Source organism: Salarias fasciatus, unplaced genomic scaffold (genome assembly GCF_902148845.1).
Source record: "Salarias fasciatus unplaced genomic scaffold, fSalaFa1.1, whole genome shotgun sequence".
Classification (NCBI taxonomy): Eukaryota; Metazoa; Chordata; class Actinopteri; order Blenniiformes; family Blenniidae; genus Salarias; species Salarias fasciatus.
The window spans coordinates 410,486-426,054 of record NW_021941390.1 but is presented as its reverse complement, the minus strand read 5'-3'; the positions used below and the strand labels follow the sequence as shown (position 1 = coordinate 426,054).

At 51.3% G+C, this 15,569-nt stretch overlaps 1 protein-coding gene across 1 annotated transcript; it reads left to right on the top strand.

Moving 5' to 3' along the window:
• Positions 1 to 12,578, top strand: fads6 (fatty acid desaturase 6). The gene is made up of 8 exons (XM_030087586.1): positions 1 to 243; positions 1,000 to 1,129; positions 2,800 to 2,928; positions 3,201 to 3,367; positions 3,623 to 3,803; positions 9,850 to 10,034; positions 10,372 to 10,551; positions 12,429 to 12,578. The coding sequence occupies exons 1-8, from the start codon at positions 1 to 3 to the stop codon at positions 12,576 to 12,578; spliced, it is 1,365 nt and encodes a 454-aa protein (XP_029943446.1).
• The last annotated feature ends 2,991 nt before the right edge of the window (positions 12,579 to 15,569 follow it).

Genomic DNA, 15,569 nt, shown 5'->3' with positions numbered 1-15,569 from the left:
ATGGAGTCCCCGTCCCGACGGAGTCCCCGTCCCGACGGAGTCCCCCATCCCGACAGAGTCCCCCGTCCCGACGGAGTCCCCCATCCCGACGGAGTCCCCGTCCCGACAGAGTCCCCCGTCCCGACAGAGTCCCCCATACCGACGGAGTCCCCCGTCCCGACAGAGTCCCCCATACCGACGGAGTCCCCGTCCCCCGTACTGATGGAGTCCCCCATACCGATGGATACGGGATCCGGTGATACGGTGTGATACGATCCGGTGATACGGTGTGATACGATCCGGTGATACGGTGTGATACGATCCGGTGATACGGTGTGATACGATACGGTGATACAGTGTGATACGGTGTGATACGATCCGGTGATACGGTGTGATACGATCCGGTGATACGGTGTGATACGGTGTGATACGATCCGGTGTGATACGATCCGGTGATACGGTGTGATACGATACGGTGATACGGTGTGATACGATACGGTGACACGGTGTGATACGATCCGGTGTGATACGGTGATACGGTGTGATACGATACGGTGATACGGTGTGATACGATACGGTGATACGGTGTGATACGATCCGGTGATACGGTGTGATACGATACGGTGATACGGTGTGATACGATACGGTGATACGGTGTGATACGATCCGGTGATACGGTGTGATACGATCCGGTGATACGGTGTGACAGAAAGGCGTAGAGATTTCTTCTTCTTCTCTGTGACCGGTCATTAAGTGACAGTTCCAACTACCAGTGGTGCTCAATGTTCAGGAGTTTCAGCCAATCAGAACGAGTCGGGCGGGTCTTAAGTCTTTCACAATTTGGACAAAGCATCTGATTGGTTTGTAGCCGTAGAATCTCTTCTCTGGCTTGTCTGTGTCGAGGCAGCTTTGTGTGAATGGAGAAACTTGACGAAGTTACTGATCAGAACCAGTCTGACTGTTGCTCAGACAGAGCAGCTGACCTCTCGCTAAGCCCCGCCCCCTCACTCCCACCAACAGCGAAGGTCCCGGACAGGCGCCGTGACGGCGGCTGCAGCGGGACGGACGGTGGGAGTCGGACTGAGTGTGGAGTCCCGGGACAGGGTCTGTGAGGCCCGGAGCCCCACCGAGGACTCGCTCTGGAATAACGGTGAGCTCCGTGGAGAACGGAGGCGGACCGCCAGGCCGGAGCGCAGCCCGGGGAGGCGCTCAGAACGCGGCAGAAGTTGGTCTAAGTGTCTGAGCTCTGTGGAGAACCGGGCCAGGTGGAGAGTGTGGAGTTCACATCCTGACAGTCCGTCCGTGACCGTGGACGAGGTTCTTATGGCTTGGGAAAAGAAAAAAATCCCGCCCGTCGTCTCTCATTGTTTCTCCTTTTCGACAGGTCGGTTAACTTCCCAACAAGGTTGGAAAACATGAAACAATAATAACAAGTTGTTGGGGAAGGCTCTGTGTCAGAGCTGGAGCGGGTCTGGTGGTTGGATGGGGAGAGGAAGACCTGCAGCTGTCAGCGGGGTTGATATTTCCACATGGACGCGCTGCGCTGCGCTGACTGGTTTTTTGTGCCCCAGAGTTGAAATGTGGTTCCTGGCTCCAGTGTTTGTAGCTCAGTTTGAATATTGTCTGATTCTGTGAGACAGCGTGTTGAGTGTGTTTTTAATAAGCTGAAAACTGTTCCGGACGTCCAGAGCTGTCAGTGAGGGATGGTCGCGAGGTCACGGAGCGTGCGCGTCCTCGCTCTTTTTTCCTGTTTTTTTTTTATACAGGGATCCGGTTTTTAGAGGAAATAATACATTTTATAAAATTTGGATCTCTATCTCAGAAACAGACTTTTTCACAGCATTTTAAAGTCATGTTTCTTAACGAATAGTCTAACACTTGATGAAGTGTCCCTTTCACAATTGGAGGCAATGCAAGAATGTTAGTTTTTCAGTTGGCGTCACAGTGAACCGGATTATTGTAGTCAGACTGCAGGTGTTCAAACGGTCTTCTTCCCTGGACCGCTGCCCCCACTCTCTCGACTGCCCCTCTCTCTCTTTATTGCCCCTCTGTATTGCCCCTCCCCCTCATGGTGCCACCAGATGGTTTCAGTAAAGAATGTCACAGGAAGCAGAAATTTCCAGAGCTTCCCTGAACGCACCATGAAGTTCAAGTCCCTCAGACTCACCGCAGGGAGTGACGTAGGCAGGACGCCCCCCCACCAACACACACACACACACACACACACACACACACACACACGCTCAGTCTCGTATTTCTATCCTTGTGGGGACCGTCCATTGACTCCCATTCATGTCTAGCCCCTAACCCTGACCCTTACCCTAACCCTAACCCACACCACAACAAAGCCTAACCCTAAAGAAATGTTTTTGCACTTTTACTTTTTTCAGTAACAACAACATGGTCAAGAAAACACTGTTTCTCCTACTGAGGACCGGAAAAAGGTCCCACAAGGCACGTCGTTCCACGTTTTGCTATCCTTGTGGGGACATTTGGCCCCAACAAGGATAGAAATACGAGAACACACACACACACACACACACAAACACACACACACACACACACACACACACACACACACACACACACACACACACACACACACACACACACACACGCTCACACACTAACTCCACCCTCTGGATCCAAACTTTGACCTGAGGACTCCGTGTTCTCTGTAACGAGGACAAAGAACCGCGGCAGAGCAGAACTGCTGAGACGTGGAGGACATGAAGGACATGAAGGACCTGCAGGACCTGCAGGACCTGCAGGACCTGGAGGACCTGGAGGACCTGCAGGACCGGAGCAGTGGAGGAGCAGCGCCGGAGGAGGCCCTGATGCTGCAGCTCCGCCGGGCGGTGCAGGAGGTGGTGAAGCAGAGCAGCTGGTGGGAGAGGAGGGGGGAGGACTGCTGCATCCTGGGAGCTGCTTTCCTCCTTCTGCCCCCCGGTAAGGCCCCCCCCCCCCCACAGGCGACACGGTGCAGCAGTGGTCAGACCCGTCGCCTTGGTTTGATTCCAGCCAGTGCTTCCTCAGATTCCTGTAAATACCAGTTGGTGCCACTAGATGGCGTCGTGAGTCGCTTCAAGGAGAAATGTTGTTCAACTGCGATCATCTGGTTTAAGCAGAACCAGAACCCGAACCAGCCTGAAGACACCGGGACTCCGCGTCCTGAAGGTGGCGTGACGGAGCTGTAACTCCTCCCCTTCGCCTCCCCGCAGCCTTCCTGCTGCTGGGCTCCGCCCACCTCCCGGGCCTCTGCGCCGGCGTCCTGCTGATGGGCGTGGCCCACGCCGTCATCACCATCAAGGGCGCCCACCTGGCCAGCCACGGGGGGCTGAGCCAGTCCCGGGCCTGGGCCCGCGTCTGGGCCGTGTTCTTCATCGAGGTGAGCCGAGAGGCGGGGCCGGGGGGCGGGGCCGGGGGGCGGGGCAAAGGGGCGGGGCCGAGATCAAGGGAGAACTGTCTGATTTCAGGATCAGTAAATCCTCCAGAGTTCACGAGAAGACAAGACAATCCACATGTTAGCATGACAAGCTAGCATCACACTACAGAGCATCTTCCTCCTCTGACATACCTTCAGAGTTTAGTGAGTGTGTCACATGACTGACTGACAGTGATGTGTGACCTTTGACCCCGCCAGGTGTGCGGCTGCTTCCCGGCCCAGGCCGCCGTCCAGGCCCACGTCCAGATGCACCACGCTCACACCAACGTGCTGGGCCTGGGCGACTCCAGCCTCTGGAAGCTTCCCTTCCTGCCGCGCGCCGTCTACCTGTTCGTGGCGCCGCTGGCTCTGCCCGTCATCACGCCGCTCGTGGCGCTCGGTAGGGGGCGCTGCACTCACTCCGCCTCTTCCTCCCACTGTGCCAGGCGTCATTTATTCATGAAGCGACAGGAAGTTTTGCTTAAGAAGGAAAACAGGGTCAAACTAATTACGTCTAAAACCAGACGCTGTTTCTTACAGCGAGAGCCAAGATAAACATGTCGGTGACAGCGGTAGGAGCCATACTGTAGGGGGTGTGGTGTTTGGGGTTGCCGTGGTAACGCACGGGAGCGTGGGTCACATGATGCATGCTGTGACTGACAGGTAGCAGCTGAAGGGGCGTGTCTACCTGCTGCTTTCTTATTTATTTCAAGAAAACAATTTTTCTAGATCAGAGATGAAGAGATGAGGATGACATCATCAGCTGGGAGGAAGATGCTCTATAGTCTGGTTCTAGAGGAGGAAGATGCTCTATAGTCTGGTTCTAGAGGAGGAAGATGCTCTATAGTCTGATTCTAGAGGAGGAAGATGCTCTATAGTCTGACTCTAGAGGAGGAAGATGCTCTATAGTCTGACTCTAGAGGAGGAAGATGCTCTATAGTCTGACTCTAGAGGAGGAAGATGCTCTATAGTCTGATTCTAGAGGAGGAAGATGCTCTATAGTCTGATTCTAGAGGAGGAAGATGCTCTATAGTCTGATTCTAGAGGAGGAAGATGCTCTATAGTCTGATTCTAGAGGAGGAAGATGCTCTATAGTCTGATTCTAGAGGAGGAAGATGCTCTATAGTCTGATTCTAGAGGAGGAAGATGCTCTATAGTCTGATTCTAGAGGAGGAAGATGCTCTATAGTCTGATTCTAGAGGAGGAAGATGCTCTATAGTCTGGTTCAAGAGGAGGAAGATGCTCTATAGTCTGATTCTAGAGGAGGAAGATGCTCTATAGTGTGGTTCTAGAGGAGGAAGATGCTCTATAGTCTGACTCTAGAGGAGGAAGATGCTCTATAGTCTGATTCTAGAGGAGGAAGATGCTCTATAGTCTGATTCTAGAGGAGGAAGATGCTCTATAGTCTGATTCTAGAGGAGGAAGATGCTCTATAGTCTGATTCTAGAGGAGGAAGATGCTCTATAGTCTGATTCTAGAGGAGGAAGATGCTCTATAGTGTGGTTCTAGAGGAGGAAGATGCTCTATAGTCTGACTCTAGAGGAGGAAGATGCTCTATAGTCTGATTCTAGAGGAGGAAGATGCTCTATAGTGTGGTTCTAGAGGAGGAAGATGCTCTATAGTCTGACTCTAGAGGAGGAAGATGCTCTATAGTCTGATTCTAGAGGAGGAAGATGCTCTATAGTGTGGTTCTAGAGGAGGAAGATGCTCTATAGTCTGACTCTAGAGGAGGAAGATGCTCTATAGTCTGATTCTAGAGGAGGAAGATGCTCTATAGTGTGGTTCTAGAGGAGGAAGATGCTCTATAGTCTGGTTCTAGAGGAGGAAGATGCTCTATAGTCTGACTCTAGAGGAGGAAGATGCTCTATAGTCTGATTCTAGAGGAGGAAGATGCTCTATAGTCTGATTCTAGAGGAGGAAGATGCTCTATAGTCTGATTCTAGAGGAGGAAGATGCTCTATAGTCTGGTTCTAGAGGAGGAAGATGCTCTATAGTCTGATTCTAGAGGAGGAAGATGCTCTATAGTGTGGTTCTAGAGGAGGAAGATGCTCTATAGTCTGATTCTAGAGGAGGAAGATGCTCTATAGTCTGGTTCTAGAGGAGGAAGATGCTCTATAGTCTGATTCTAGAGGAGGAAGATGCTCTATAGTCTGATTCTAGAGGAGGAAGATGCTCTATAGTCTGATTCTAGAGGAGGAAGATGCTCTATAGTCTGGTTCTAGAGGAGGAAGATGCTCTATAGTCTGATTCTAGAGGAGGAAGATGCTCTATAGTCTGATTCTAGAGGAGGAAGATGCTCTATAGTCTGGTTCTAGAGGAGGAAGATGCTCTATAGTCTGGTTCTAGAGGAGGAAGATGCTCTATAGTCTGATTCTAGAGGAGGAAGATGCTCTATAGTCTGGTTCTAGAGGAGGAAGATGCTCTATAGTCTGATTCTAGAGGAGGAAGATGCTCTATAGTGTGGTTCTAGAGGAGGAAGATGCTCTATAGTCTGGTTCTAGAGGAGGAAGATGCTCTATAGTCTGACTCTAGAGGAGGAAGATGCTCTATAGTCTGATTCTAGAGGAGGAAGATGCTCTATAGTCTGGTTCTAGAGGAGGAAGATGCTCTATAGTCTGACTCTAGAGGAGGAAGATGCTCTATAGTCTGGTTCTAGAGGAGGAAGATGCTCTATAGTCTGATTCTAGAGGAGGAAGATGCTCTATAGTCTGACTCTAGAGGAGGAAGATGCTCTATAGTCTGATTCTAGAGGAGGAAGATGCTCTATAGTCTGATTCTAGAGGAGGAAGATGCTCTATAGTCTGGTTCTAGAGGAGGAAGATGCTCTATAGTCTGATTCTAGAGGAGGAAGATGCTCTATAGTCTGGTTCTAGAGGAGGAAGATGCTCTATAGTCTGATTCTAGAGGAGGAAGATGCTCTATAGTCTGATTCTAGAGGAGGAAGATGCTCTATAGTCTGGTTCTAGAGGAGGAAGATGCTCTATAGTCTGATTCTAGAGGAGGAAGATGCTCTATAGTGTGGTTCTAGAGGAGGAAGATGCTCTATAGTCTGGTTCTAGAGGAGGAAGATGCTCTATAGTCTGACTCTAGAGGAGGAAGATGCTCTATAGTCTGATTCTAGAGGAGGAAGATGCTCTATAGTCTGGTTCTAGAGGAGGAAGATGCTCTATAGTCTGACTCTAGAGGAGGAAGATGCTCTATAGTCTGATTCTAGAGGAGGAAGATGCTCTATAGTCTGACTCTAGAGGAGGAAGATGCTCTATAGTCTGACTCTAGAGGAGGAAGATGCTCTATAGTCTGATTCTAGAGGAGGAAGATGCTCTATAGTCTGGTTCTAGAGGAGGAAGATGCTCTATAGTCTGGTTCTAGAGGAGGAAGATGCTCTATAGTCTGACTCTAGAGGAGGAAGATGCTCTATAGTCTGACTCTAGAGGAGGAAGATGCTCTATAGTCTGATTCTAGAGGAGGAAGATGCTCTATAGTCTGATTCTAGAGGAGGAAGATGCTCTATAGTCTGGTTCTAGAGGAGGTAGATGCTCTATAGTCTGACTCTAGAGGAGGAAGATGCTCTATAGTCTGATTCTAGAGGAGGAAGATGCTCTATAGTCTGATTCTAGAGGAGGAAGATGCTCTATAGTCTGGTTCTAGAGGAGGTAGATGCTCTATAGTCTGACTCTAGAGGAGGAAGATGCTCTATAGTCTGACTCTAGAGGAGGAAGATGCTCTATAGTGTGGTTCTAGAGGAGGAAGATGCTCTATAGTCTGACTCTAGAGGAGGAAGATGCTCTATAGTCTGATTCTAGAGGAGGAAGATGCTCTATAGTGTGGTTCTAGAGGAGGAAGATGCTCTATAGTCTGGTTCTAGAGGAGGAAGATGCTCTATAGTCTGACTCTAGAGGAGGAAGATGCTCTATAGTCTGATTCTAGAGGAGGAAGATGCTCTATAGTCTGATTCTAGAGGAGGAAGATGCTCTATAGTCTGATTCTAGAGGAGGAAGATGCTCTATAGTCTGGTTCTAGAGGAGGAAGATGCTCTATAGTCTGATTCTAGAGGAGGAAGATGCTCTATAGTGTGGTTCTAGAGGAGGAAGATGCTCTATAGTCTGATTCTAGAGGAGGAAGATGCTCTATAGTCTGATTCTAGAGGAGGAAGATGCTCTATAGTCTGATTCTAGAGGAGGAAGATGCTCTATAGTCTGGTTCTAGAGGAGGAAGATGCTCTATAGTCTGATTCTAGAGGAGGAAGATGCTCTATAGTCTGATTCTAGAGGAGGAAGATGCTCTATAGTCTGATTCTAGAGGAGGAAGATGCTCTATAGTCTGGTTCTAGAGGAGGAAGATGCTCTATAGTCTGATTCTAGAGGAGGAAGATGCTCTATAGTCTGATTCTAGAGGAGGAAGATGCTCTATAGTCTGATTCTAGAGGAGGAAGATGCTCTATAGTCTGGTTCTAGAGGAGGAAGATGCTCTATAGTCTGATTCTAGAGGAGGAAGATGCTCTATAGTCTGATTCTAGAGGAGGAAGATGCTCTATAGTCTGGTTCTAGAGGAGGAAGATGCTCTATAGTCTGGTTCTAGAGGAGGAAGATGCTCTATAGTCTGATTCTAGAGGAGGAAGATGCTCTATAGTCTGGTTCTAGAGGAGGAAGATGCTCTATAGTCTGATTCTAGAGGAGGAAGATGCTCTATAGTGTGGTTCTAGAGGAGGAAGATGCTCTATAGTCTGGTTCTAGAGGAGGAAGATGCTCTATAGTCTGACTCTAGAGGAGGAAGATGCTCTATAGTCTGATTCTAGAGGAGGAAGATGCTCTATAGTCTGGTTCTAGAGGAGGAAGATGCTCTATAGTCTGACTCTAGAGGAGGAAGATGCTCTATAGTCTGGTTCTAGAGGAGGAAGATGCTCTATAGTCTGACTCTAGAGGAGGAAGATGCTCTATAGTCTGATTCTAGAGGAGGAAGATGCTCTATAGTCTGACTCTAGAGGAGGAAGATGCTCTATAGTCTGATTCTAGAGGAGGAAGATGCTCTATAGTCTGATTCTAGAGGAGGAAGATGCTCTATAGTCTGGTTCTAGAGGAGGAAGATGCTCTATAGTCTGATTCTAGAGGAGGAAGATGCTCTATAGTGTGGTTCTAGAGGAGGAAGATGCTCTATAGTCTGGTTCTAGAGGAGGAAGATGCTCTATAGTCTGACTCTAGAGGAGGAAGATGCTCTATAGTCTGATTCTAGAGGAGGAAGATGCTCTATAGTCTGGTTCTAGAGGAGGAAGATGCTCTATAGTCTGACTCTAGAGGAGGAAGATGCTCTATAGTCTGGTTCTAGAGGAGGAAGATGCTCTATAGTCTGACTCTAGAGGAGGAAGATGCTCTATAGTCTGATTCTAGAGGAGGAAGATGCTCTATAGTCTGACTCTAGAGGAGGAAGATGCTCTATAGTCTGATTCTAGAGGAGGAAGATGCTCTATAGTCTGATTCTAGAGGAGGAAGATGCTCTATAGTCTGGTTCTAGAGGAGGAAGATGCTCTATAGTCTGATTCTAGAGGAGGAAGATGCTCTATAGTCTGGTTCTAGAGGAGGAAGATGCTCTATAGTCTGATTCTAGAGGAGGAAGATGCTCTATAGTCTGATTCTAGAGGAGGAAGATGCTCTATAGTCTGATTCTAGAGGAGGAAGATGCTCTATAGTCTGGTTCTAGAGGAGGAAGATGCTCTATAGTCTGATTCTAGAGGAGGAAGATGCTCTATAGTGTGGTTCTAGAGGAGGAAGATGCTCTATAGTCTGGTTCTAGAGGAGGAAGATGCTCTATAGTCTGACTCTAGAGGAGGAAGATGCTCTATAGTCTGATTCTAGAGGAGGAAGATGCTCTATAGTCTGACTCTAGAGGAGGAAGATGCTCTATAGTCTGATTCTAGAGGAGGAAGATGCTCTATAGTCTGACTCTAGAGGAGGAAGATGCTCTATAGTCTGACTCTAGAGGAGGAAGATGCTCTATAGTCTGATTCTAGAGGAGGAAGATGCTCTATAGTCTGGTTCTAGAGGAGGAAGATGCTCTATAGTCTGGTTCTAGAGGAGGAAGATGCTCTATAGTCTGACTCTAGAGGAGGAAGATGCTCTATAGTCTGACTCTAGAGGAGGAAGATGCTCTATAGTCTGATTCTAGAGGAGGAAGATGCTCTATAGTCTGATTCTAGAGGAGGAAGATGCTCTATAGTCTGGTTCTAGAGGAGGTAGATGCTCTATAGTCTGACTCTAGAGGAGGAAGATGCTCTATAGTCTGATTCTAGAGGAGGAAGATGCTCTATAGTCTGATTCTAGAGGAGGAAGATGCTCTATAGTCTGACTCTAGAGGAGGAAGATGCTCTATAGTCTGACTCTAGAGGAGGAAGATGCTCTATAGTCTGATGTTCGAGGAGGAAGATGCTCTATAACCTGATCTGGTGTGTGCAGCTCACCTGCGAGGCCGCGGCGCCGCCGCCGGGTCCCGGACGGTGGCCATGATGGCGTTGGGCCTGCTCTCGCAGTACTGGCTGCTGGTCCGGGTGTCGGGGTTCCGGGCGCCGGGCGCCCTGCTGTGCATGCTGCTGTGCCGGGCGCTGTTCTCCATTCCTTACATCCACGTCAACGTCTTCCAGGTCAGAGCTGGACGCCGTCCGACTTCCTGCATGTTTCAAAGTAAAGTTCTGCTCTTTTGTTTTGTCGGCTTCACTTTTATGAGTGAAGGCGACAATTCTGCCCTCAGTTCTGACTGGCAGGCTGACTCTGCCTGCTGCTCACTGCTCAGCTCCAGACACTGAGCCTGCAAGTCAACACTGAGGGTTTGGAAGCTGCGTGAGGTGGTGAGGGTGTAGACCCGAGGACGGGTGGAGGTCTCCGGCCGCCGCGGCCTCCTGGTCCCGCTGGTTCTGTGTTCCTGAGCCGGGCCGGGCTGCGTGGGGTTCGGGCCGCTAACGGGTTGTGATCCGGTCGCAGCACGTCGGCCTGCCGGTGTTCTCCCCGAGCCGCCGGCCGCGGCGGATCCTCCAGATGAGCCACGGAGTCCTGAACCTGCACCGGATCCCGCTGCTGGACTGGACCTTCGGGCACTCGCTCATCAGCTGCCATGTGGAGCACCACCTCTTCCCCTTCCTGTCGGACCACATGTGCCTGAAGGTGAGAGGGCGGCGCCCGCCGCTCCGTCACGCCGCTTTGCCCGCCACTCTGCCGCTCCGTCACATCGCTCCGTCACAGTAGGTGCGTTCGACATGAGAAAGCCAGAGGCAGACCTTTAAGACTTCTGAGCCGCCCCGCCCAGATGTGGCCCGGCGTCACTGATACGTAGGACCTACGTAGGGCATCGAAAACTCGCGAGACGCAAACGAGATCGGTCACAGAGGAGCCGGGTGAGCTGCTGGAGAGCAACTCACCCTGCCTGGCCCAGCGCTCTGGTTCATACAGGCAGGGGATTGGACCCCAGCCCTCTCCTCATCAGTTTGATGACAACACGCTTTATTTGCATAAATAAACACCCAGTCGGCTCCAGCCCAGTGTAGAGGGGGGGCGGCGGCTACGAACCGGCGGGGGGGGGGGGGGGGGGGAATGCAAAGGGGGTGAAAAAGTAACGGAGCAACACAAAAACAGAATCCACAGATCAGAGGCCTGTTCTACTGTGTCCAACAACATATGATCATTAACCACATTGCTAAAAAGCACAAATAGTAACAAAACAAATGATAAAATAACCAGCCCTCACCTTCAGCAGAGCTGGACTCTCCTCTTTTTTTTGGAATTTTGAATAGCACAATACTTCATATTGATTTCACCAAGCCAGCGGAGTTTGCTGTTGTTTTTTAAGCACATAATAGACTGAAAAATGAATTTTTTTTTTTTTTTTTACTGAGGGGCGAGGCAGTCTGCCCCCCTTGACGCCTGGTCCGCACTTGCAGCAGCAGCGTCACATGACAGAAGCCAAAACGTAACTTAAAATTATTTTGTTTTTTAAATTTTATTTATTTCAGTTAACTGAATATGAATGAACACAATGTGACACACGGAAGAAATTCTGAATTCTTTTGTTTTTAATAAGAAAAAAAAAAACCCCTCTGACAGCCGGGGGGGGCAAGGAGGCACAGGCGGGGGGGGGGGGGCACTGCCCCCCTAATTGACAACCCGGACACCCCCCACTGTGGAGTCATGAGAAACACAGACATGGAGAGCCCAGGGCTGTCCCAGTGGGAGGCAGACTGATAACTCCGCCCCTCCGCACCATCTGCTTCGTCTAGCTCCGCCTACCTCTGGCTTTGCCATCGTGAACGCACCTATTGCTCCACCACGCCGCTCCGTCACGCCGCTCTGCCGCTCCGTCACGCCGCTCCGTCACGCCGCTCCGTCACGCCGCTCCGTCACGCCGCTCCGTCACATCGCTCCGTCACGCCGCTCCGTCACATCACTCCGTCACGCCGCTCTGCCACTCCGTCACGCCGCTCCGTCACGCCGCTCCGTCACATCGCTCCGTCACGCCGCTCTGCCACTCCGTCACATCGCTCCGTCACGCCGCTCCGTCACATCGCTCCGTCACGCCGCTCTGCCACTCCGTCACGCCGCTCCGTCACGCCGCTCCGTCACATCGCTCCGTCACGCCGCTCTGCCACTCCGTCACATCGCTCCGTCACGCCGCTCCGTCACATCGCTCCGTCACGCCGCTCCGTCACATCACTCCGTCACGCCGCTCTGCCACTCCGTCACGCCGCTCCGTCACGCCGCTCCGTCACATCACTCCGTCACGCCGCTCTGCCACTCCGTCACGCCGCTCCGTCACGCCGCTCCGTCACATCGCTCCGTCACGCCGCTCTGCCACTCCGTCACATCGCTCCGTCACGCCGCTCCGTCACATCGCTCCGTCACGCCGCTCTGCCGCTCCGTCACATCGCTCCGTCACGCCGCTCTGCCGCTCCGTCACGCCGCTCCACCACGCCGCTCTGTCACGCCGCTCTGCCGCTCCGTCACATCGCTCCACCACGCCGCTCTGACCGCCGCTCCGCCTCCTCCAGGTGAAGCCCGTGGTGTCCCGGTTCCTGATGGAGAAGCAGCTTCCCTACCAGGAGGACGGGTACCTGTCCCGCCTGCGGCTCTTCTACCGCCGGTACCAGGAGCTGATGGTGCTGGCTCCACCCATCACCGAGCTGGTGGGGGTGCAGTGACGGAGCCGAGACGCGCCGGAAGACGTCTGGACTCCTGTGGACCCAAAAGTGATTGATGTCTGGATTTATAATCAGTTCTGAGAGGAATCAAGGCCCCGATCAGGTTCTTCTCCCTGGAGGGTCCTGACCAGGCTGTCCTCCCTGGTCCTGGAGGGTCCTGACCAGGCTGTCCTCCCCGGTCCTGGAGGGTCCTGACCAGGCTGTCCTCCCTGGTCCTGGAGGGTCCTGACCAGGCTGTCCTCCCTGGTCCTGGAGGGTCCTGACCAGGCTGTCCTCCCTGGTCCTGGAGGGTCCTGACCAGGCTGTCCTCCCTGGTCCTGGAGGGTCCTGACCAGGCTGTCCTCCCTGGTCCTGGAGGGTCCTGACCAGGCTGTCCTCCCTGGTCCTGGAGGGTCCTGGGTGCTGGTCCAGGTTGGAGGCCTGGCTGCTGGTCTCTCTCAGACCGGCGTTCTGTCAGTGAACATGTGAAGAATGTTAATCAGTAAATAAATGAATAAATGAATCAAACTTGTTTCCGTCTGACTGAAGCGACCAAACATCCCGAGTCTGAAGCTTCTGGAAGCTTCTGGAAGAATCCGTCATAAAAAAATCCATTAACGACGCAGAACGACCACAAAGAGGAAACAGACGACCACGAGAGAGACGGAGCATCAAGACTGAACATCAGGAAGGAAATCACAGCAGAAAGACCCCAAGAACGAAAAAAATAGACCTGAGACGGTAGAAAATTATTTAAGAACAAAAAAATTAATGTGAAACAGCTGAAACAAGAGATGAGCTGAAAACAAAACGACAGAAAACACTGAAAACTCCAGAATGTTCTCTGAAATACTCCACCCTGCTCCAGGGTGGCGCTGTGGAGGCCACTGGGTGGCGCTGTGGAGGCCACTGGGTGGCGCTGTGGAGGCCACTGGGTGGCGCTGTGGAGGCCACTGGGTGGCGCTGTGGAGGCCAGTGGGTGGCGCTGTGGAGGCCACTGGGTGGCGCTGTGGCTCTCAGTGGTTTAATTGTCTGGTTTAGTGGTTTTTTTTCACTGAAGAGCAGCAGAAGTGTCACATGTGGAAGAGGAAGCTGCAGCTCTGATCATGAGTGGAGCAGAGACAGGAGGGACAGGAGGGACAGTGGAGACAATAGAGCCAGGGCAGTGAACGCCTCATCAGCAGGTAAGTGAACGCACCGCACTGCTTCATGAGGCTCAGCGTGTTCGGTGTGGTGAGTCGAGTGTAACACGACACCACCGCGTCACTGCTGCTCCGCCCACAGAGGCGGTGCAGGAAAACGGAAAGAGAAAAAACAACCAAGTCAGAGAGACAGAAAGCATGGACAAGACACTGAGACAAGACACACTGAGACAAGACACTGAGACAAGACACACTGAGACAAGACACACTGAGACACACACAGCAACAAACAGGAAGACAACAAACAAAGAGACGAAGCGAGACTGACTGTCAGCAGCTTCATAACGGCGTCGCTTCAGAGACAAACGTCAACAGAAAGATTCAAATCAAACACAAACCGGCGAAGATCAGTCAGAAACACACGAAAGAAGAAATTCAGAGTTAAAAGATCCAGAAAATACAGCGATCCAGACACCGTCACGCCACGAAGAGCCAGAGCAGCACACACACACACACACACACACAGCCAAACACACACATCACAACCAAACACACACATCACAGAAACACACACACATCACAGAAACACACACACATCACAGAAACACACACATCACAGAAACACACACTCCTCACCTGAGCAACAATCCCAGACTGAACCCAGAAACACAACCTTACCACACGACACACCTCTGACTGGAGACGCACAAAACTGAGAAAAGACAAAGTGTCCTCACAGAGACACAGAAAACAACCGTCTCACAAAACACACACCTGTCCCACAAATACCCCGAGAGAAACTACAGTAAAACAAACTACAGCAAACTACGAGGAAGAGACACAAACTACGAGGAAGAGACAAACTACAGCAATAACAAAACGACATGAAAATGACACATTCTTCCCGTTTGCACACTTCCTTTACAGTTTGAAACACATCACTTCGATAAGTGAGTGCGGACTCGGTTTGCCCATAACCAGTGTTTGACCTGAGCCCTGAATGAGCTGAAGGGGGGACGCTGTCCCAGAGTTTGTGGTGGACTATTCCACAGACGTCCACCTGGACGGACAACATTCTGACCAACGGTTGTCCGTCTGTCAGGGATCGACAGGTCCTCTGGTTGTCTCGGTCTCCTGTAGTCCGGTCTAAGTGGCGGCGGGGCGCGGGGGTGTCACACCTGATCCATCAGACTCTTTCAGATTAACCGAGTCTCTGAAGTCGGATGGTTTTTTCAGAACTTGACTTGTAAACTTCTCTTGTGGAGGTTTTCAATTGTTTGAAGTGTTGTTGTGAATAAACACACAATGTAAAAGCTGTAGTGTGTGTGTGTAGTGGGAGTGTGTGTGTTTGCAGTACCTGTGTGTGTGTGTGTGTGTGTGTGTGTGTGTGTGTGTGTGTGTGTGTACTGGACCTGTTGGACAGGCCGTTTTGGCCTTTTAGATGTTCAGACTTGATTTGATGGTTTCGGGTTACAGTCAGGTTGAGGTCAGGTTCAGGGTCCAGGTCAGGGTCAGGGTGAGGGGCTGGGAAATTCATTACGCCAGTGAGTGTCCTCACAACTATAGAAGTACAAATGTGTGTGTGTGTGTGTGTGTGTGTGTGTGTGTGTGTGTGTGTGTGTGTGTGTGTGTGTGTGTGTGTGCAGGGGGCGTGTCTTCCTCTGACACTCCCTCATGGGCGTGGCTTTACTGCCTCTTCTTCTGCTGCAGCCTGAAGCTGCAGATCCAGTCTGACCAGGCAGCCGGAGACATGGAGGACGGCGAGGAGGCAGCAGGAGGAGGAGGAGGAGGAGGAGGAGGAGGAGGAGGAGGAGGAGGAGCAGGAGGAGGAAGAGGAGGAGCAGGAGGAGGAGGAGGAAGAGGAGGAGCA